Source organism: Meriones unguiculatus, chromosome 5 (assembly GCF_030254825.1).
Source record: "Meriones unguiculatus strain TT.TT164.6M chromosome 5, Bangor_MerUng_6.1, whole genome shotgun sequence".
In the NCBI taxonomy this organism is placed as follows: domain Eukaryota; kingdom Metazoa; phylum Chordata; class Mammalia; order Rodentia; family Muridae; genus Meriones; species Meriones unguiculatus.
In genome coordinates, this window is record NC_083353.1 from 109,114,087 (window position 1) to 109,136,471 (window position 22,385).

Genomic DNA, 22,385 nt, shown 5'->3' on the forward strand with positions numbered 1-22,385 from the left:
GCTGCCTTAGTTTTTGATTGCTGTGACAAAACACCAAGAGCAAGGATAGTGGAGGTTGCTGAAGTTTCTAGAAGGGCAGCCCTGGCGGGTAGACTTCATTCCCCTGAGCCAAGCACTCACAGGCCAGGTCAGATTGAAGGATAGGACTCGCCCTCTTAGAAACAGAGGGGCACTGAGTCTTTGACCATCACACTAACAAGTGTATTTGTAAATTGCTAACAAAGCTCAAACGACACAAAGTGTGTGGGAATAGAGGATGGGTGGTTTTTTTGTTTTGTTTTTTTTAAACAACAGTGTTGAGAGAATGGTTGAGTTTTAGTGTAAAAAAAAAACCATAACACTAGACCAAGGCTTTAGCCAATCTGTTAATTTCCAAAGCCGGGTCAGAATGAAAGAAAGCTAGGCCAGGCTTTCGGAAGCATGGCGCTGTCACAGGCTAGTGTGGCTCTGGCTAAAGTATACCTGATGAATCATTGTCCACATCTTTACACTTGTCTTTGATCTGGTTTTATGGCTACTCATTTATGGCTTGAGACAATGCCTGAGAAAGTGTCTGGTTTGAAGGGGAGGAAGAATATCACATTCTCATCATTTACCTGGGAAGAGCTAAAGCTTTAACATTTGAAGGATGGTTACTGTCCAATGGGCACTGTGCCAACTCAAAACACTCTAGGTCAAGGATCATCCGTGTGAAATACAGGAACATTTTTATAGTTCATATAACCAGAGTCAGGCATTATGTTTTGTGCTTACATTATATTAGTTAAACATTGCACAGATTGGGGGCTGGTGAGATGGCTCAGCATCTAAAGGCATTTGCTGCACGCGAGCCTGATGGCCGACTGTGATCTCCAGAACCACAGTGGAAGGACGCAGAGAGCAGACATCTGGAAGCAATCATCTCCACATGGAGCCAGGACATGCCTGTGCCCCTGTGCCCGTCCCCCACATACATACACACACACACAAACACGCACTAATAATAGAGACGGCATGTTACTATGAGACAGAAAATTATAAATGACACAAGAAAAATTAGTCACTGACTTGGAAGAAAATAACCAGACATCACGGGGAAAGAGCAATTGAAAATTCAATTCCATTTAATTGAGGCAATGTTTCTTTCACATACGCGTTACATTTCATCAGGAGATTTGTTTTGACGTTGTAACCATTAAGTAAAAAAAAAAAAAAAAAAAACAGCAACAACACATTTCTTTGGGAAAAACACTTCTAAGCCTAGGCTCTTTCCACATAGAAATACAATGCACAAAACAAACATACTTCACAGAAGTCACCCCCCCACACACACTGCTGTACCATGTTTGGCAAACAGAACATCTGTAAGAGTGGGCTCAGGACTGGCTGCAGTGTGGGCAGCTCGGAGTAACAGAAACCCATGTGGTAAAGTGCTGAGTCATCACAGTCTTAGGCTCTACTGGCCGCGTGGTCTGCTCTTCCCTCTGCCAGCGCAGCGCCAAGGCAGCCACCGGCAGAACGCAAATGAACGGGTTTGTATTAGTGTTCTCAAACTGCTCCGTTTGTAGACACTGAAGTTTTGTTTCCTACAACCTTCATGTCTCACAAAATACTTAACTTTTGCAATAATTAAGTAATATAAAACTAATCTCAGCTTACAGGCTATAAAAAAATGGGCTATGGATCTGGCCGACGGACTACAGGGCACCAACCCCAGGCCTTGCCTACTCAGGATCTGCTCCCGAGCCACCACGGGGAGATACACAGCCAAATAAAGTCAAGGCACTAACAGCAACAAGGTGGGAGATAAATACTGTTCCCAACCTTTTCACTGTGTGAGTCAGGGAATGAAAATTAACGGAAGTAATACCTAACGCTGAGTTCTTATGTTTCACACACACTGTTCTAAGAGTTTTAAAATAGGAACATATTTCAACCTCAAGGTAATTTTAGGATGTTTCTATCATTACTGTCACGGAGAAAGAAGCTTAGGCACAGTGGAGTCCCATGGCATGCTGGGATCTGGGTCAAGGAAGTGGGGGGCCAAAAGTCTCACTTTCAGCCAGTGGCCACGTTGCCTCTGCTACCAAGAACAGGAAGGAAAAACCATGAGGTGTTTTTCATACGCAACACAAACACAGACACCACTGCTGCACATCTGCAACAAGAAAAGTGAATACTGCTGCCGCAGGGGCAGCGGCTGCTCAAAGGCATCCCCGACCCAGAGTCCAGCCGCTCACAGTACAGCCGAAAAAATTACAAAAACATTGTTTCTTTTGAGGGGTCCATTTAGGAACAGTGGCTGACCCCATTTGTAAGCACAAGGAGAGAGGTGAAAAGACGGTTTATGCATTTAAAGTATACACCAACACAGCTACAGTAACAATCCTGCCAGTGAGAATCACTGTCAATTACAGCTGCTGCGCTCAGGAACAACCACAGTGGGTTCCAGGTGCAAACCACACATTTAGAAATGTGTTTTGTAGATACACACAAACACGCACACCTACATCCTGCCTATTAAAAGACTTCTTTGTTTAATGATGTTTCTTTTCTTATTGTTGCTCTTTCAATAGCTTTGATATATGGGATATTTATTGGTTTCTGGTTTGGGTTGGTTGGTTTGTTTCTCTAGGAAGTAAAAAAACAACCTTGGACCCTGGCAACATGATTAATAGTGTGAAGATATTTCAAATACCTATGTAGGTATGATTAAAGTATTAATATGAGTAACATTCAGTGATGGGTGCGTTCTTGACAAGGCTTCTGTGCCTGCTGCATCTATGTGCTATTTCTCTCATATTTTTAAGATGAGTCCAACTGTGAAGAGACACGCATGAGAATTCCTCACGGTGGACTGAATGGGTGGTGTGCTATGTGCCGCGCTATGATGGAAGCTTCTGGAAATTCGCTTAATTACTGGAGTTCTGCCCGGAGTTATTTCTATATGGCATCTACACGGTAACTTCTGAAAGAAACGGTTTCCTTCATGTTTTACAGTGTTCACAGTTTCTGCCACCTGACACTTATGAAAGTCAACCATACTATAAAGTTCTCCCTAATGACATCGCAAAATTTCTTTCTGTGCATTTGCTGATGTTTCTATACAGAAAAAGCAAAAACAAACAAAAAAACAAAACCCAGAAAAACATGGCTGACAGTTTTTCCTCACTACTTGGAAGGTTTTCCTCCTGTGTGGACCAGAGCAGAAAACACGCGTTCCTGGACCCGCCCTACTTGCTGGCTTTCCCTTTCTTGGCGTGTGTCTTCTGATGCGCCGTGAGCTGTGACTTCTGGATGTAGGTTTCCCCGCACTCCTGGCACTTGTAGGGCTTCTCCCCCGTGTGCTTCCGCTCGTGGATGACGAAGTGCGACTTCTGAGAGAAGGACTTCCCACACACCTCGCACTCGTAGGGCTTCTCCCCCGTGTGCGTCCTCTCGTGTAATCGGAGCACTGAGTTGACGGAGAAGCACTTGCCACACTCGGCGCACGCGTAGGGCTTCTCCCCGGTGTGCTTCCTCTCGTGCTTGGTGAGGTCGGACTTGTAGTAGAAGGTCTTCCCGCACTTGCTGCACTCGAAGGGCTTCTCCCCCGTGTGCGTTCGCTGGTGCACGGTGAGGGCTGACTTCTGGTAGAAGCGGTTGCCACACTCCTTGCATTTGTAAGGCTTCTCCCCCGTGTGAGTTCTCTGGTGCGTTTTGAGGTGTGAGTTCCTAGAGAAGAGCTTCCCGCACTCCTTGCACTTGTAGGGCTTCTCCCCCGTGTGCGTTCTCTGGTGGACTGTGAGGTGTGACTTTTGAGAAAAGAACTTTTTGCACTCCTTGCACTGGAAAGGCTTCTCCCCCGTGTGTGTCTTCTGGTGCACCAGGAGATAGGCCTTCACGTAGAAGAACTTCCCGCACTCCTTACACTCAAAGGGCTTCTCCCCCGTGTGTGTTTTCTGATGCTCCGTGAGGTGTGGCTTCTGGTAGAAAGACTTATCACACTGGCTACATTCATAGGGTTTCTCCCCTGCGTGGATTCTCAAATGTCTAGTGAGAGAGGACAGGTGGTAGAAGATTTTGTTGCACTCTTTACACGGGTAGGTCTTCTTTCTGGTGTGGACTTTCTGGTGGACCGTGAGGTCCTCGCTCTTATAGAAAGACTGCCCGCATTTCTCGCACTCATAGGACTTCTTGGTGTGTGTCTCCTGGTGCGCCGTGAGGGCCGACTTCTTGCAGAAGGACTTTCCACACTCGCTACAGTCGTAGCTTTCGTGCTGGGCGGGGGTTTTCCGGCGTTTTGTGAGTTCTCCTTTCCTAGAGAGAAAGTTCCAAATCCGTTAGTAGGACTTTCAGAGCTTTTTCGATGTTGTGCTTTCTCTGGATAACTCTGACGGTGACTTTGGTAATCCTGTTTGTCAGGTTCACAGGGCTTCTCCCCTGTGAACACTGATCCACACTGGGCAGAATGAGGCTCCTACTGAATTCCTGTCTCAGGGTTTCTTAATGGCTAGACTGTGCTTTTTGTAATGAAGCCTCCGTTAGTGCACAGTTCAGAAGAAAGAAAAAAAAAAAACACGAAGTCTGACTCTCTTGATCCCACATCTAGCCCCTCAGGAAGGCATTCCTCATTTCATATTCACTAACAATTGTCCACCTAAAGCATTTCAAACAAGACCATTCTTCTTCCCAAAGCTTCTATTCTACATATTACATATTATTAAACTTGCCTTGAGGTTCCAGCCTGGGGTTCCTGGGGTTTGGCTTTGGGGTCACGAACATTCCGCTGCTTGTCTGCAAAGAAATCAAGATTTTCATTTTCTTTTATTACAAACCATCGTGATTAACAATTGAGTCTTAGTCTTCAGGCAAGGCTGTCTTGACAGAAGTACTCTCAAATGAAGTTTTCCTCTATACCATTTGTTTTCTCTGTTAATCTAGAGACTCTTAAGTAGGGATCATCTAGATCTGTCAACCCCGTGGGTGTGTCTCGAGTATGTTAGTGGATGTCTGGACAAGTAGCCTAAAAGCGAGAGGCACTGCTGCCTGGGTTCAGGACTTGAACTGTGAAACAACAGGGAAAGCTAGCTGAGCCACAGGCATTCATGCATTCACTCCCCTTGTTCCCCATCCCCACGTCCACATGTATGCACACCCCCATTTCCTGAACACAGTTGCCCACTATTTTTTCTGGTTAGGAGCTCAATGCCTCTCACGAGCAGGGAGTAGTCTAACGATAACTTCACTCTCTACCCTTCTTTCTCTCCTATTTAGTGTTAGGGGCTTAAAAGGGAAAAAGAAAGGGGGTGGGGAAGCGTGAAGAAAGAAGAATCCAGAAAGTACCAAACGCTGGCTTCAAAGAGCTTTAAAAGGACAGGCCTTATTCGGTTTGCAGTTCAGGCTTAGAGTCCCTCACTGCAGGGACGTGAAGGCAGAATTTGAGGTAGCTGTTTATAGCCATACTCAAGAGCACCGGGATGAAGGAACTAATGGATTCACATACAGGTCTTCCCACCTACAAACATAGATTACCGTTTAACAGTTCCCTAGTGGAGGCCTGAAGCCACGGATAGGCCTGCACTATCCAATGTTTTTCCCTATGCATAATTCCCTATGATACTTCCTTCCCCGTTAGTAAAAAGAAGTGCCTTAAGGTTTCATTTTGGCATAGCTGAATTTCCAGGATCGCTACTCCTATGCTTTGCGACTGTTGATAAGTAAAATAAGAATTACTTGAGCATGGGAACCACGGCCTTTCAACAATTGATCTGAAAACCAAGATGGCCACTAAGTAATGCAAGCAGCACATATAGTGGGGCCATAGCAGAGAAAAAGATTATTTCTGTTAGTGAAGAACAGCGCAAGATTACACCACAGGGTCGGAACAGCAGGTGGTTTAAGTTTTATGAACTGCAGACTTCCGGAATTTTCCATCTACTGTCTTTGACTGTGGTCGACCATGGCTAACTGAAACCACAAATCAAAGTGCAGATGGACTAGGGTTACTAGTTAGCAGAGCACAAGCTCATCAACCTCTTCATCTGTCCAGAGCAGTGTCGATAGCAGGTGAATGTCTCAGAACATCAATTTCCTCATGGGTAGAGGAACATCCCTGTGGTTTAGGCATTTCCTTTCCATTGAATTTTCACCTGAACATGAGCGTCTAGGAACACATACACTCGAAAGGAAGGACAGACACACACACAATCAGGGAAAAAGCTATCTATAGAGTGGAATAATTTCCTAGTTGTCACACCAGAGATTTCCAATCCTGATGTTACCCTGACCATCACATCCTGTATTTCTAAAGCACTATTTACCCATGGTTCAACACAAGTCATGAGTTCTGTTTTCACATTTTAGCTGCTGTATCTCTTCTTCCAACTTACTACAGCTCTCTAAAAATTATTCCACAGAGAACAAAGGGAGATGTGTGGAAGGTCAACCTGAGGTCCAGTCTCAGGTTTTTGTAACTCTAAGAAAAAGAGGAGTAAGAAAACAAAATATGACAACAGGTAGGATAATGATATTGAAGAAGTCAGTTTTCAACGTGAAAATGCATTATGTAGTTTTAAGAGGGGGTAGCCCTTGAAGGGTTTATAATAAAGCAGAAGGCAGGCAGTATCTCTTGTTATTAAACATTCATTCTTTCAACAAATATCTAACGAACAAGCAGTGTATATCAAGCATTACACACAAGTCAGAGGGATGAGGCAGGAGACCCCTGGTCATAGCACTACAAATGACATGAGGCGCTTCATGCTAAGAACAAACCCAGACAGAAATGTCGGGTCTATTAAAATAATATGACTACAAGCAACACAATGATTTAGAATCAGAATTCAAAGCTTAACAGGAAGTTAAAATTGATGTGAAGAGTAACAGGTATTTTGTTGTTAATAGGAAAAAGATGAGAGACAGCATGTGAAAATATTTTTAAGGTTTGTGGTCGCATGCTCCATTAGTACGGGATAATTGGAAACTTGAAAACAAAAGATAGGAATCTGAGGCAAGATAGCATAGGAATCCTATTTTCCACAGAGGACAGAGAGGTAAACCTGGTTTAAGAATGTGTAACAAAACAGGGGTTTAGGTGGAGAGAAGAAAAATTGGTGTGATTTAGGATTTAAACCCAGGAAGAGAGCATCTTCAATCATTTCTGAAACTACAGGGAATTCAGGATGACTCCTGTTTTAAAAGGCATTCTCCACAGGTATTTCAAAGGCCCACATGCAACATGGTTTTTCCCTTACCACGGTTGCGATGTAGAAATTCTAATATCCACGGCTCCTGCTCTTTTCCTTTCTTCAACTTGGAGATCACACTTGGCTTAACCACACGATAACCTAGTAATGATAAAGAGAAAGGAAATGACATAAATCCCTTGGAAGAGAGGTGCAATCCCACGTGTGCTTCAAAAATGTATTCTTTAAATGAAGAGGTGAGAACACACATGTTTTTTTCTGGTATTCCCAAACAGATTAACTTTGGGTCACTTGCCTTTATGGAGACCTTTATAGAGTTTATATAGACCTGTGTAGAGTTCCAGCAAATGGGAGCAGAAATGGAAACTACTGGGCGTTACATACGAGGAAATTTTTCTCACCCACGGAGACCAGGTGACGGTAGTTCTCCAACATTACATCTTTGTACAGAGACTTCTGAGCAGGGGTCAGTAGCTTCCATTCTGCCTTGCTGAATTCAATGGTAACGTCCCTTAATGTCACGGGTCCCTGAAACGACAATTTCAATTCAGTTTGAAGCGACTTCAGGAAGGCTGCGAGGTTGGGAGCCAGACCAACAGCAGAGCATTTGCAAGGCCCTGAGTTTAACCCCAGGACAAAAGAGAAAAAAAGAAAAAGCTAACACATGAAACTAGCTCGGAGTAGCCTCGTGATATTCACTCTGGCCAGCTATAATAAAGCAATTGCACATTTTGTCAAGAGACTTATCTTTTGACAAGGAAGAAAAGATATAACATTTTAATGACAGTATGTGTAGCAGATGCTCTGGCAGAAGTTTGTTCAAGACACAAGGAGTTCAGATGGTAACAGTTATTTGCATTGTGGGAAAGCTGTTATATATTATTATGTGGTCAAACCATCTAATATAAGCTAGAAATAAGTTCACGTTTGGCAGTGGGGTGGACAAATGGGGAACAGCAACTTTAGGAAAATGGGAATGATGCAGAATGAAAACAGCTCATAGGGCTGAGTTACTTAATTCACGAAGGCGGACAACAGAATGCAAAGAAAGAGATCCTCGCGTCTCTGCCTCCCCAGCCCTGAATTACATCCAGCTACACGCAGCTTTTTACATGGGTGCTGGAGATCCAGGCTCAGGCTCTCAAGCTTGCACAGACACACTCTCCTGACTGAGCCATCTGCACAGTCCCACTTTTTAAATCAGTTAGACGGAATAAACCCCTGGGAGGAAAATGAGAACAGGTCCTGTAGCGCCTACGTGGTTTGGTAGGAGCTAGAGTTTTCATGACTTTTTTTTTCTAATTGGTTGAGACAGGATCGTTCTAAACGGCCTCATGTTTGTCATCCTCCCGTTTCAAACTTTTGGATAAAGGGATTACAAACGGACGTCACCAGGCCCAACTGCAGTTTCTTTCATTTTGTTGAAAGAAACACATTAAGTCTATAAAATTCCCTGTTAAACTTGCTGTATTTATACTCCACGAGATCTAAATTGTAGTATTTCATTTAAGAAACAATTTGGTGCACATGCATTCTTCTTTGGGGGTGGGAAACGGGGAAGGTACAAGAAGGATTACATTTATATACAGCAGCCTGGCATGAAACACAGAGTTCCCCTGCTCCCGTCTCCTGGGCACGTCACCGTGCCTCGCTGCACATGCATTCTTAGGTTTTCAGTTTCCTTGATTTCTTGAAAACATGTCCTACTATTTCTGCTTTATGTGTTTGTTTACTGAAATTAGGAAGGGTGTCCCTTTAGTTTGGGGGTTCTTTCCTCAATTCACTAGCCTGCTTCCACTCTTCCTTTCTAAATATGCTATTTGTTCTACACCTGACCTAAGACCTGGTGTTCCCCATCTCCTCCCGGTGGTTGCTGGGACTTTACCTAACCAACCTGTACTGTGTTTTCTCATAAATGCTAATAAAATTGCACATGGAATTGAGAACTACTAACAACAAAGAAATTAAGCCTCTTTTATTTATCTCTTATTACCAGGTGAGTTGGACATTTCCCTTGTAAACTAGAGGACTCTCCCTAACTTTTAAGTAAGACTGGCAGTTACCTCTCTGAGGCACAAAGGGGGCCTTTAGAGTACATAGACTGAGTTATCTGCTGATTTCTGAAATCATAGTCTCTTTGGCTGTGTGGTGCTGTTGCTTAGGGACTCCACTTTATTCACCTGCTTTTCTGACTCTGATGCATCCTTGTCACTTTGCTTGGGGTGACTTGGTTCTTGTCACTTGTCTCCTATCATGCATTGCATCATGCATTGTCATTTCTTTCATGACTCTGCTCCCTTGGGTGTGTTGTATTCTAATCTTTTTTTTTTTTTTAAATCTTGGTCATTTTCTGTTCTGTTATTTTTCCCCTGAGTTAATCCACTTATTTTTCCATTTTTACCATAAGCTCTAGTTTCTGTTTTTTTGAGGTTCTTTCCTATCACAATTATTTTATGTGAAAGAATTATATCAAGATTTCCCTGTCTTTGTTTGGGGATCGTTCCCATCAGTTGAAGAGTAAGCACCCTTGCCTTGTGCTTTGTTGTCATGTTAGTATCACATGACTGCTCAGTGACTTCTTCTGAGAGAGATTACATGCAGGTCTGTGTGTCCATGAAAGTCCGTGTACGCATGTGTCTACGTGTTTGGCTTTGGGTTTTTGCTTTGGTTTGGTTTTTGAGGTAGGATCTCTCACTTGGACCTGAGCTTCCCTGAACTTGGCTCCCACCTTGGGGAGCTTTTGGTGTTGCCGTACTCCCGAAGGAAGCATGGAATGAGGGGCGGGCTCTGGGGTCATACAGCCTCATCTACTCCCAGTTCACTCTCTGCTGCATGCTTGTGTCCGACAGTGCGGACTGCCAGCCTCCTGCTTCTGCCACCGTGGATGCCGTTTATTGATACACCTCCCCGCTGTGATGGACTCCCTGCTGTGATGGACTCTTACTCCTCTGGAACCATAAGCCAAAATAAACTCTCCCATGGTTTCTTTTGGTCATGCTGTTTTATCATAGCAACAGAAAAGTTGTTAACATACCCAGCTTCTTACACAGGATCAAATTCACATCCTCATAGTTGGCCTGGCTAATGCTTTGCCAACTAAGATATCTTCCTGGGTCTAGGAATTTGTTTTCTTCCTGACCGAATCACAGTAAGAGTTGATTTCATTATGATGGAGGCTGAGAATATTGCTCAAGCGTTGGTTCAAAAGCCAGTTCTTCTGTTAGCAAAGCAAGTTATATATTTCTAAAAATCCCTGGGAGGGTGGTCCTAGGGTATATAAGAAAGCAAACTGAGCAGGCAAGAAAGAATGGGCCAGTAAGCTGTGTTCTTCTGCGACCTCTGTTCCGATCTTCCTCCAGGTTCCTGCTTGAGCTCCTGTGCTGACTTCCCTCAATGCCGGATTGTGGCATAGAGGTGTAAGCCAAATAAACCCTTTCCTCTTCAAGTTTGTTTTGGCCAGTGTGGTGTGTGTGTGTGTGTGTGTTATTACAGGCTTAACACATTAGCTCACAGCTTACACATCTGTACGTGAGATGAGTGCAGGTGTAGACCCCAAAGCTAAAAAAGAGACGAAGGGATGGAGAGAAAGTGTTTAGAAAGGACATACACAACCTGAAAGCAGAAAGGGAGCCATGAGGAGGGGTGCAAAGTGGGGAGGTCACGCGGATGGGGGGAGAACAGGGAAGAGGGGAATCAACCTAACAATTTTTGTTCCAAAATGACCACATGAAACCTGATACTTCTTAAAAATTTAAAAACAAGCAACATAGAATTCACTAAAGAATCTGAGCAGGCTGAATACAGAATCTATAAAGCTGACAGTGTCCTGGCACGGCAACCCTGGCTCAGCATTCTAGTGTCGGCGTAACTCATTACCTGTCACCACAAACTGAAAAAAGGAAAGGGACACCCTCATCTCCAAAGGTCTGTCCATTATGAAAAATGTCAATGGTACAAACTTGGGGAAGAAGGCACCATGTTTGACTTATAAGCGTCCTTCAAAAGTCCACGTGGTTAAAGGCTCATCAGGAACCTGACAGGATCTGTTGAGGGTCTAGTTAGATTCATGTCACTGAGTGTGTGCCACTAAAGAGCACCATGGAACCCTGGTCCCCTTTTAGGCATGGTGGAGCCGACTGGTCATAGACTGGAACCTCTGAAGCCATAAGCCAAAACAATCCATTTCTCCTTGTAAGCTGACAGGGCATTTGCTGTGGTGACAGCAAGCTGCCACGTGAGGGAATTCCTTAATTTGATCAAAGGTGTTTCTACATGATCTACACCCACTGTTACAGTCAGTGAATGACTGAATTCTTTCCCCTTAAGGTAAAGGGGGAAAAACAAAGATGTCTGCTCTCAGTATCGCCCTTCAAACACCACCCTAGAGAGAAAGCACAGATGGTGCTATAACTAACAGAAACCGGATGGCCACACAGAAAAGAATGAAAACTATATCCTTATCTCTCACCTTGCACAAACTCAACTCCAAATGGACCAAGGACCCCAACATAAGACCTAAGTCTCATTAAAGAGAAAGTATGGAGTATGCCTCAACTTAGAGGCACAGGACTCTGGTAGCCCAAACTTTAAGACTAACAAATGACAAATGGAGCTACAAGAAACTAAAAAGCTTTTGTACAGCAAAGAATAACACCATCCAAGCAAAGAGGAAGCCTCCATCTGACAGACAGTTAGTGTAAAGAATATACAAAGAACTAAAAAAAAAAAAATCCTAATTACCAAGAAAACAAACAACCCAATTTTTGAAAGGAGGCACAGAACAAAGAATTCTTAAAAGATAAAATTCAAATGGCTGAGAAATACCTTTTTTTGTTTTTTTAAATGTTCATCATCCTTAGCCATCAGGGAAACACAAATTAAAAGTACAAAAAAAAAATTAAAAGTACAAAAAAAAAAACAAAAAACAAATTAAAAGTACTTTGAGATTTCATCTTGTCCTAGATAAAATGGCTAAGATCAAAGAAACAAATACTAGAATGGGTATGTGGAAAAGGGAAGGCTTATTCACTCGCAGTTGGAGTGGAAACCGAGGAAGCCACTCTGGAAATCAGTGTGGAGGTGCATCAAAAAGCTAAAACCATACCTATTATGTGTTCTAGCTAGGTCATTCTTGGGCACATACCCAAAGGATTCTGTATCTTACTACAGAGATACTTGCTTATCCGTGCTCACTGCTGTTGTATTCACAAGAGCCAGCAAATGGAAACAGCCTCAATATCCATCAAGTGATGAGCGGAAAGTGAAAATGTGGTACATATACACAATGGAATATTATTCAGCTGTTAACAAAGAAAGACATTTGATGACAAATAAATAGAGCTGAAAGTAACCCTCACCAAAAAAAAAAAAGAAAAAGAAGAAAAATGTCACATGTTTCTCTCATATGTGCATGTTAACTTTAACTCTTTAGATACGTGTTTAAATTACATAGAAAGCAAGAAACTAGTATAGGCCATGGGGGGGGGGTTCAAGAAAAGGAGACTAGAACACAAGTGGTATGAAGAAGAATAATGGAACAGGAACAATTAGATATAAGTTGGATGGGGAAATGGAAGGCAGGCTAGAGAGCCTTTGAAAAACAATATGCATGCTTGTAATCCCAGTACTTTGGGAGGCAGAGGCTGGAGGATCTCTGTGAGTCTGAGGCCAACCTGGTCTACAAAGTGAGTCCAGGGCAGCCAAGGCTACACAGAGAAACACTGTCTTGGAAAAGAAAGAAAGAAAGAGAGAAAGAAAGAGAAAGAGAAAGAAAGAGAAAAGAGAGAAAGAGAGAAAGAGAGAGAGAAAGAAAGAGTAAAGAGAGAAAGAGAGAGAAAGAAAGAAAGAAAAAAGGAAGAGAGAAAGAAAGAGAGGGAGGGAGAAAGAGAGAGAGAGAAAGAAAGAAGGAAGGAAGAAAGAAAGAAAAAGAAAAAAAAGAGAAAGAAAGAAAAGCAACATGTAAAACTACTATAGAAGCTTCCTAAAATATGTACATATAAATCATGTATAAAATGAGTTTAAATGGAGTCATTCTGTAATGGGGTCCAACTTCTCTCCTAGATACACTGAGCTATCAAATATAAATCTTAGCACCAGACTTTTTTTTTTTTTTTCTTGCTCATAGCCCCATAAAGAGGGATTTTTTTTTTCTTCTCAATGCAGTTTATTCAGGAACTTTGAACAATCTTCTGACCCTGGGGAAAGCCAGCCCACAGCTTAAATAGCCTCTGGGTAGCCGACCCCAGCGTGAGCACCAGACTTTTTGAGCTGTTATGTTTATATATATGTATGTCACGCAACATGGAGAAGTCAAGCTGGTACCAACCCGGAAGCTGCACCCTTACTGGCTAGCTTTCATAGTGCTGGAAGGATCTATGCACAAGGCAAAATCACCAGCCATCTTACTCAGCCCCAGTACTGACTCTGCTGGCAAGATACGCCAACTGGTACATAGCAGCGCAAATGTTACGGGGAGAAACCAACCCATAAGCTCTAAGGCCTGCTTCACAACATAGAACTCATTCCTGGTACTATTAACCGAACCAAAAACAGCTGCTGGCTAGGTCCTCGGGAAGAACGAACGGCGATTATTCTGCTAAATGAATGTAAGAAACTACCCCCTAAGTGTTTAATCACTGCGCAGTAAGGCATCTCTCAGCCCTCATCAGAGCAGCTGCTTTCTGAGGTCGATTGGTTAACACAGACCCACAACTGGGCCAGGTGTGGAGAACAGGAGACTGCAGTAGACCCCAAACAGGAGGCGCCAAGTAGGCTAAATTGGCAAAGGTGTATTACACCCATTCTTTCCAATACTCAGGGACCGGTGGAGACGTTGTAGTGCCAGAGGCTGTGGATAAAAACCACAATTACATGGCATTTTGAGGCAGCTGCACAAAGGAATTCACAGCTGTTAGGACAGCAAGACCAGTTTGAGCTCATGCCAGATGAAATTCCAGCATGGGGTGGGGAGGGAGATGGGAAAGGAGAGTGTGTGTGTGTGTGGGGGGTGTGTGTGTGGATGAAGTCTCCACCCTTAGCTGACAACTGATAGCTGCCAGCACAGAAAGAACATTTTCTAAGGATGTGGCTCCTTGCAGGCAGACTGGCTCCAGGGGAAGGTGACATATATCAAAGTATGTTGGATTTAATTTTTTTTTTTAAATGAAGATACAAAGTTGGGCGCACAGGGAAGTAGAGGCAGATCTGGGAGGACTTGGGACTGAACATGATCAAAACATATTGAATTAATTCTCAAAGGATTAAAAAAAATTTAAATGTTGCTATACAACAAATTAAAGGGTTGGAAAAGCTCTCTGACATACTGAGACTTCTCTCTCAAAGTAATTCCAACTCTTGCAAGGATATCCAAAGATCCAGGTTCCCAAGAACAATCAGCACCAAATGGCAAAAACATTCATGATGCCCACATCTCTTAAGGGCCCATATTTCTTGATTAAATGGCATTTAAGGTATGCTACAGTATAGCTAGCCAGTATTATAAAAATATTAAATAGTCATATTTTACTAGTGAGAAGTAACGCTACAATTCCCACTGGAATCCCCTTTCCCTTTCTGACTATAAAATAAGAAATTAAAACCTAAATCAACACATCATGAAGATGTTTGCACATCAAGGCACAATGGAGAACTGTTCGTAACAGCTAAGTTGTAGAACTAACCTAGGTGTCCAAGAACAGAGGAATGGATAAAGAGAACGTGGCAGCTGTAAGCAGTGGGGTTCCCGCCTCAAGGAGCAGGGAGGTCATGGTGACTTCCAAACAGCAGACACACCAGGTCACGCCATTCTCAGAATGACAGACAGTGTGTTTTCACTCCTTTGAGGCCCCTGGATCACACAGACACATAAAACCACACACGTACGTATGACACAAGGGTAAACGTGAAACTGCGCAGACGACAAAGAGGACTAACGTAAGGGAAGGAAAAGAGGGACGGGAACACATCCCACAGGCAGCGTACACGTGCATGAAACCTTAAAGCACAATGATGCTTGTGGCATCTCCTGAAATCATTTCAGAATGTTTATCTTTTTCATTGGACTTTTTTAATTAAAAATTTTTTATCACATAGTACTATGTTGGTTATATTATTTCTGGTCTTCTAACTTCTGGATACTTCTCACCTCCTTACCCACCCAACCTGAGGTTTGTTCTCTCTCTCTGTGTGTCTGTCTGTCTTTCTCTCTGTCTGTCTCTGTCTCTCTCTCACACACATACACACACTCTCTCTCCTCCTCTAATGAAAACAAAACAAAACAAAAAAGAAAGAAAATCATTATGACAAAAAAATACTAAACCAACCCCCCCCCAAAAAAAATCATGCAAAAAACATGATTTGGTGTTAGTTTTGTGGTGGCCAACTACTCACGTGGGGCCTACCCTGGACTGTGGGTGATATACCTAGTAACACTCTATTGGAGAACACTGATTTTCCCTCTCCCAGCGGGTATCAATTGCAGACACTTCCTTGGCTAGGGGTGGGACTCTGAGTCCATTTCCCTTTTGTTGGGGAGATATTTTTGTGCATTGTGTAAAGAATAGACTGTCTTGATTTCTTGGGGGTTAGGGGGGGAGGAGCAGCTAAAGGATTTGTAACCTAACATGGCCATACTGTGTTCACGATCACTTTAAGTTTAGGTATAATATTCCTGTTTTATGTCCCTAGTAAATGTTCTGAGAGGCAGAGAGGGGGGAAAAAACAGTCAGATCGAGATCATGATGGACAGTGGATTTGATCCAGGGATTGCCTTTAACCACTATTTCTCTCTCTTGAAGATTGCATCCCTGTCTACTGAGGACCTGCTTTCCTAGGAAAGAGTCATTCTACCATTTTGGAAATCAAACAATACCTGCCCTCCACAACACACAAAAGGTGATGCTTAACTGGCAGGGAGAACTAAGAACTGAAGAGCTCAGGAAAAGGCTGTGCTGATGTGAAAAAGTTGACTGACTGTATCTGTAACTATGGAGCCCTGGGACATTACAAGTCCAAAGCCAAATGCCCTTTGTCCACCTTCAGCCTTCTTCATAGCCATTCATATCCCTCCTCTGTGTTTCACCTAACATCCCTCCTTGTTAACTCCTTTTGGAATGTACAAGACAAAGACCAACAAAGTCATCAGATAGTATTTGAGGCCTGTTGCAGATTTCCCTTCTTCACCTTAACCTGCCAACCTGATGCTTTCAAGAATGCATTTTTAAGGCACCTTGATTAATGACTTTCTTCTGTTACTACAAAAACTTCACGAAACTGCTAACAAATTGGGACATGGCACATGAGTTTGCGTTCCTAGGCCACAGTCATGCATATTTGGTGCCAAAATGAATTATCTCTCATTTCTTCTGGCTGAAGTGCTATGGTTTTGCAACGGCGTTCTTGATTTCCAATTAGCTTCCTCTTACTAAATTCAGGAGTCCCCCCGATTATTACCTTTGAGAACAGTGTTCCCTGATAAACACACAATCTGTTTTTCACTTCTTTGCTTGACTACACCTCTGAACATAATCAGAAACACAAGTCAAATACTGATGAATTTTACATTTATCTTTAAAATCATATTTGTTAGCATCATTAGTGACCTAACCAGAAACGTTTTTATATAAGAAGTTGTCATGTTCATTATGGAGATCATAAGATTTCCCAAGTTCTAATTTTCACATTAATCAAATTTTAATATTAGCAAAAAAAAATAGTAACAGGTTTTTTGTTTTTGTTTGTTTGTTTTTCTTGGAAGTGACAGACTTACTTCATTAAAAAAAAAGTTTGTTGCTGGGCATGTGGTGGCACACGCCTTTAGTCTCAGCACTTTGGAGACAGAGGCAGGAGGAGCTCTGTGAGTTCCAGGCCAGCCAGTGCTACACAGTGAAACTTTGTTAATTCTTTGAATAACCACAGTTTTTCTGCCAGTTCTTTCAAACATAAAAGATATGCCATGAAAAACTGTCAATATATTTATTTGCATAAAAAATCACTGAAGTGAGCTGGGCATGGTGGCACACACCTGTAATCCCAGTACTTGGAGACGCAGAGGCAGGTGGATCTCTGTAAGTTTGAGGCCAACCTGGTCTACAAAGTGAGTTCAGGACAGCCAGGGTTACACAGAGAAACCCTGTCTAGAAAAACAAAAATCAAAAAACAAAACAAAACTAACTAACTAACTAACTAAACAAATAAATCTCGCAAGTACTTGTTCTAGGGTTCCAATTGTCACAGGTCAGGATTAGCAGAAGGGCCTCATATGAACATCTCATGTCAGCACAGAAAATGTTCAAAAGATGTGCACTTAAGGGTCAAGGGTTAACAAATCAGTAATTTTTACAGTAGCATGAAGAATGAAGGTGAATGTAAAATATGATAGGGAATCTGGGCCATTATCAATATTATAAGTGTGTTCTCATTACCTTTTAATTATCAAATGTAATAGTTTTTATTGTTCCATTAAGAATACGCTTAAGGAAATGAGAAGTCTTTTACTTAGCTCTTTGCAAAAATCCAATGATAATAAATTTGGTGTCACTGTCATATTTTTTTTTGCAAGTTCTTTACTTTCATCCTATGTTGAAAGTTAAATATGAACCAAAGTTATATTATGTCCTAAGCAGTGGCTATGACCCCTTGGGAGAGTATCAAATGACCCTTTCACAGGGGTCGCCTAACACCATCAGAAAACAGAAATACTTACATTACGATCCATAACAGTAGCAAAACTGTAGTTATAAAGTAGCAAAGGAAATTATTTTTTTTTAATTTTTTATTTTTATTAAGTATATAGTGGTTTGCCTACATGTAACACCTGCATGTCAGAAGAGGGCACCAAACCTTATTATAGATGGTTGTGAGCCACCATTTGGTTGCTGGGAATTGAACTCAGGACCTTTGGAAGAGCAGCCAGTGCTCTTAACTTCAGAGCCATCTCTCCAGCCCAAGGAAATTATTTTATGGTTGGAGGGTCATCACAACACAAGGATCTCTACTAAAGGGTCACAACACGAAGAAGGTTGAGAACCACAGCTCTAAACAATCAGTCTCAGTTCAGAGCAGAATGCTGACTGATTTTACTGTGACAGAAATATTTCACAAATAGTGTATCTGAGATGAAATCTCAGCAAGGAAACAGGAAAAAAAAACTTTACTCCCTTTGAAATACATCTCATAGGAAAACACTGCATGGTAATATGTACCCCTAACCTACAACAATCCATTTCATACATAAACACAACTCACAGCTTCTGCTGCTCAGCCTGTGCAGGCTTCCCTCAGCTGCTCCCTGCCATCACGCTCATTGTTTCAAGCCATGCAGGACACTCACGGATCGATCACGGCTTGTGTACCATCAGTACAAATACAATTTGCACATTGATAATATGACCTTTGATGGGACAGAATCCATTGAAAGGGTCTGGAGGGCACCTGGCGCTCTTCAGACCATACTTTGAGAGCTACTGTTTTATCCAACCCTGAAGATGCTCTTAAAGCAGTCAGTTTCCTAGTTTAATACAGAGGTTTTCCTTTTTTTTTTAAGATTTACGGTTAAGTTACTGGATGGTTTGGAGACACCACGGGAATGCTGGGAATCAAACCTGGGTCCTCTGTAAAAGCAACAACCGCTCATAGCTACTGAGTCAACTCTCCAACCCCACAGATTCTCTTTCCAAAAACCTTATTGAATGTACGTGTACACTCACGGAGTTAAACAAAGTAAGCTACTCACCTTGAACTTGTTCATTTTCCGCTGTGTTTTTAGAAGGGGCTTCTACCCTTTAGAAGTCATATGCCACAGCTCCGGGTCTCCTGTGAGAAATTTCCATACAACATTTTAGGACTATATACTGAGACGCTGCCCTTTTGACCCATGATGAAGTAACACCAGCCTATCTACAGGTACTTCTCACATAACCTCAATGAGCATGAGACACTCTTCTTTTACTAAATCGAAACATTTCCACTGTCTGTTTGAAAAGTTTGTGTCTGCTTAGAGACTAACACAAAAGAAATGAACCCTTAAACACAAAATAATGGATCACTTTCAAAGGGGTGATGCTATAACATATGTAAGCAGGGAACCTTAAGTGTTTATGTTGGCGATAACACTGTTTTTCTGTTAATATTACAACCCCAAAAGTTAGAAAGTCGTTTCAAAGCTTTCAAACAGGAGACATTTCTTCTCCCTAAATTACATTTTCTCAAAGCAAAAAAGGAAAAGGAAACACTTCTCCAGGAACTTTACATTTGATACATTTCTCGCTTACATATGCTACATTTTGTTTCTGTTTCTGTTGCTGCGGCTGCTACTAGCATAAAAACTTAGTTTCTATACCGTTAGCTTTAAAATGAAAGGAATTGGATAGTCGTGAAACCATGCAGCCTTCAGCCAAATCTTGACACAGACACACAGCAAATCTAGATCTCTGTAATTGACAATCGTCTCAAAACAGGTTGACTCCGGGGTGAAATGTTATTACATCTTAATGAACGTTGACGTGGCTCCCAAATCTAGTTTTGGAAAAAAATCTACCCTTCAAAAATACCAATTTGAAGCCAGATGTGGTGATGCACACCTTTAGCCTCAGCACTGTAAAGGCTGAGGCAGGAGGATAGCAGCAAGATCAAGGACATCTTAAGCTACAGAGCGAGAGGTAGGCAAGCTTGTACTACATAGTGAGACCTTGTTTCAAAAACAAAAACAAAAAACAGGTTATTAATTAGTGAGACAACAGTTTCAGTACCATATTTTCTAAACAGGCACATTATGTATAGAGTTAAAGAAACCAAATGCTCAAACCCAGCCAACCGGGTGCTCACAAAATGCCTAATGTATACAAATGGGCCAATCCTCAGGTTTAGAAAATCGCCTTCAAAGCCGAGAATGTAAACGAAAAACATCTGTCTCTGCTAAACATGGTGGCTCACACCTGTAAATCCAGCATTGTGGAGGCTGAGGCGGGAGGCTCAACAGCTCCAAACTAGTCAGGAGCTAAACGGCCAGAACCCCCACCTCCCACCCCCAACCACCCAGTCCGTCTCATTTCTGTTCCCTTGGAGGGTGTATACGAATCTCAGCGTCTCAGTAAGCTTTAACACTAGAAGTTATTTTTAAAAGTAGTGCTGTGCTTCCAAGTAACGGTTCGGCAGTCTAACAAAGGCTGGGTGAGGGATACGAGGAGAGAGCTTCAATTAAAATCTCACACCAAGGGATCAAGAGGAGAATCAAGGATTTTTAGAAATCGAAGAGCCCGGGTCTGGTCAAACGTGCTTCACCGCTTTGTTCTCGGGCGCCAGGCGCGCGGAGAGGACCCGCAGCCAGGGCTGCAGCGGGAAAGGCAGCAGAGTGAGACAATAGAGGATTAAGGCCGCCGCAGGTACTGGGTAAACCAAATGCTCCCTGGGAACCGGGCTGAGGGGCCAGAGGAAAGCATGGACCGGGCCCTGGTAGTGGAGGAAGCATCTCGCCTCGCAGCTTCCTCCGCGCTCTGTACGCCTGCGAGCCCCGGGCGCCCAGGGCGAGCCTCACCTGGGTGACAGCGGCGTCGGGGGATCCCGCGTCCTCCGCTGCAGAAGGCTGAGAAGCGGGCGGATGCAGACGTAGTGGGCACCCTGGGCGAGTGGACGCCACGTCACGCAGGCGGTGGCTCAGGCCGGCCTCCCCTGCCCTCCTCTCTCCTCCTCCGCCCCGCCCACCGCCACCCGGCCACACCCTCCACCACGCCCACCGCCGCCCCAAGGGATGCCGCGCTCGCCCGGTGCAATCGGAGGGCCCCAGGCTCCGAGATGCCGGGATGCCGGGGCGCTCAGGGTCCCCCCACCCCCCCTGCACTGGGCCCCATCCTGGCGAAGGACAAAAACTTCCCCGGCGACCAACTCTGCCCATGCGCCAGACGACCCTCCGCGGCCGACTACGCTCTCCAGAAGCCTCTGCGGCAGCTCCATCTTGGGTTGAGTTAGGAAGTCGGTGGCTGAGGGCCTCACGGATGAGCGCTGCGCCGCTTTCCCGCGGGCCTGGTCTTTAAGGGGACGGTCGAGCTAGCCATGGGCCCCCTAGGGAGGAAGGCAGAAGGCTGTCTGAGGTTGTAAGCGTAAGTGCTTGGAGCCAAGTGAGTTGGACATCCAAAGATGTCACCGGTTGCTGGCTTTTAAAACTATGTAAATGATAACACGAAACGTGAGAAATTAACAGAAACAACTTGTGTATGTCCCTGTCGATAAAGTTAGTTTGTGCTAACTTTAGAAAAATGGAAATAATAAATCTTTCATAAGAAAATTAATATTAATACACACAAAACGTGTACATATATACACATATACAAACATACATATATACATATACACAAACATATATACATACACACACACACACACACACATATATATCCAGATTTTTTAGGATCAAAGGCTGAGCTCTGGCAGCTGTAAGAAGCCAGGCTCACCCATTGGGCCTTAAAAGGCCAACTTAAGAAACAATGGTACCATGGGAACAAACAGCCTGTAAGAGTCAAGGCAAAGGTATTGCTGACACACAAACATAAGGGGATAAGAGAAACTTTATTTTGGAACCGAATATAGTGACCATGGTTCTGGAACACAAATTTAGGTTACTCCAAATTCATATTCCAACATGGAGGCTGCATCATGGAGATATTTTATTTTATGTGTATGGGTGTTTTGTCTGCATGTATGTCTGTGCACCACTTGTGTGTCATGAATGATGAGGCCAGAAAGGGGTATCTGATCCCCTGGAACTAGAGTTGGGATCAGTTTTGAGACAAAACTTGGCACTAGGACCTGAACCCTGGACCTCTGGAAGAGCACCCAGTGCTCTTAACCTCTGATCCATCCCTCTAAAAGAAGTCACAAGTCAGGACACCTAAATACATTAATGGAAACATTAGATCGGTAGGTTAATTAATTAAAAATGTCAAGGCCAACTAAATGAGTACTCTTGAACTAAAACTTCTCAATGACTGGAATTTTAGCCCTCAGTTCCAACCCCCATGCTAAAGCAGTAAATAGCCTGACACAGGTTCACGTGGCTGTTAAAAGTCCGCACGGTGAAGACATCTCACACCAGATCATATTCCAAACAACCTGAGAAGGCCTCAAGTTGAAAGGAGTCCTTGGGCCCACTGTTTCCAGAGGAGACTCCCTGACCAAATTGCTATTACTGTTTTCAAGCATAGCTTTTCTTGCCCGGACCAGCGGGGC

General features: G+C 43.2%; 1 protein-coding gene across 1 annotated transcript; it reads right to left on the minus strand.

Moving 5' to 3' along the window:
* Nucleotides 1-1,085: 1,085 nt before the first annotated feature.
* Nucleotides 1,086-20,839, minus strand: Znf25 (zinc finger protein 25). Its single transcript, XM_021663041.2, has 6 exons — nucleotides 20,698-20,839; nucleotides 18,898-18,977; nucleotides 7,568-7,694; nucleotides 7,215-7,307; nucleotides 4,692-4,755; nucleotides 1,086-4,278 (listed from the first exon to the last, which is right to left on the minus strand). Exons 2-6 carry the CDS (start codon nucleotides 18,910-18,912, stop codon nucleotides 3,213-3,215), a joined length of 1,365 nt encoding a protein of 454 aa, XP_021518716.1. The 5' UTR covers nucleotides 18,913-18,977; nucleotides 20,698-20,839; the 3' UTR covers nucleotides 1,086-3,212.
* Nucleotides 20,840-22,385: the final 1,546 nt, after the last annotated feature.

Coding starts and splice junctions, on each gene's coding strand:
- Znf25 (XM_021663041.2), bottom strand. Junction 7,308..7,567: donor CCGTCACCTGGTCTCCGTGG/GTGAGAAAAATT, acceptor TATCATTACTAG/GTTATCGTGTGGTTAAGCCA. Junction 4,756..7,214: donor ATTTCTACATCGCAACCGTG/GTAAGGGAAAAA, acceptor ATTTCTTTGCAG/ACAAGCAGCGGAATGTTCGT.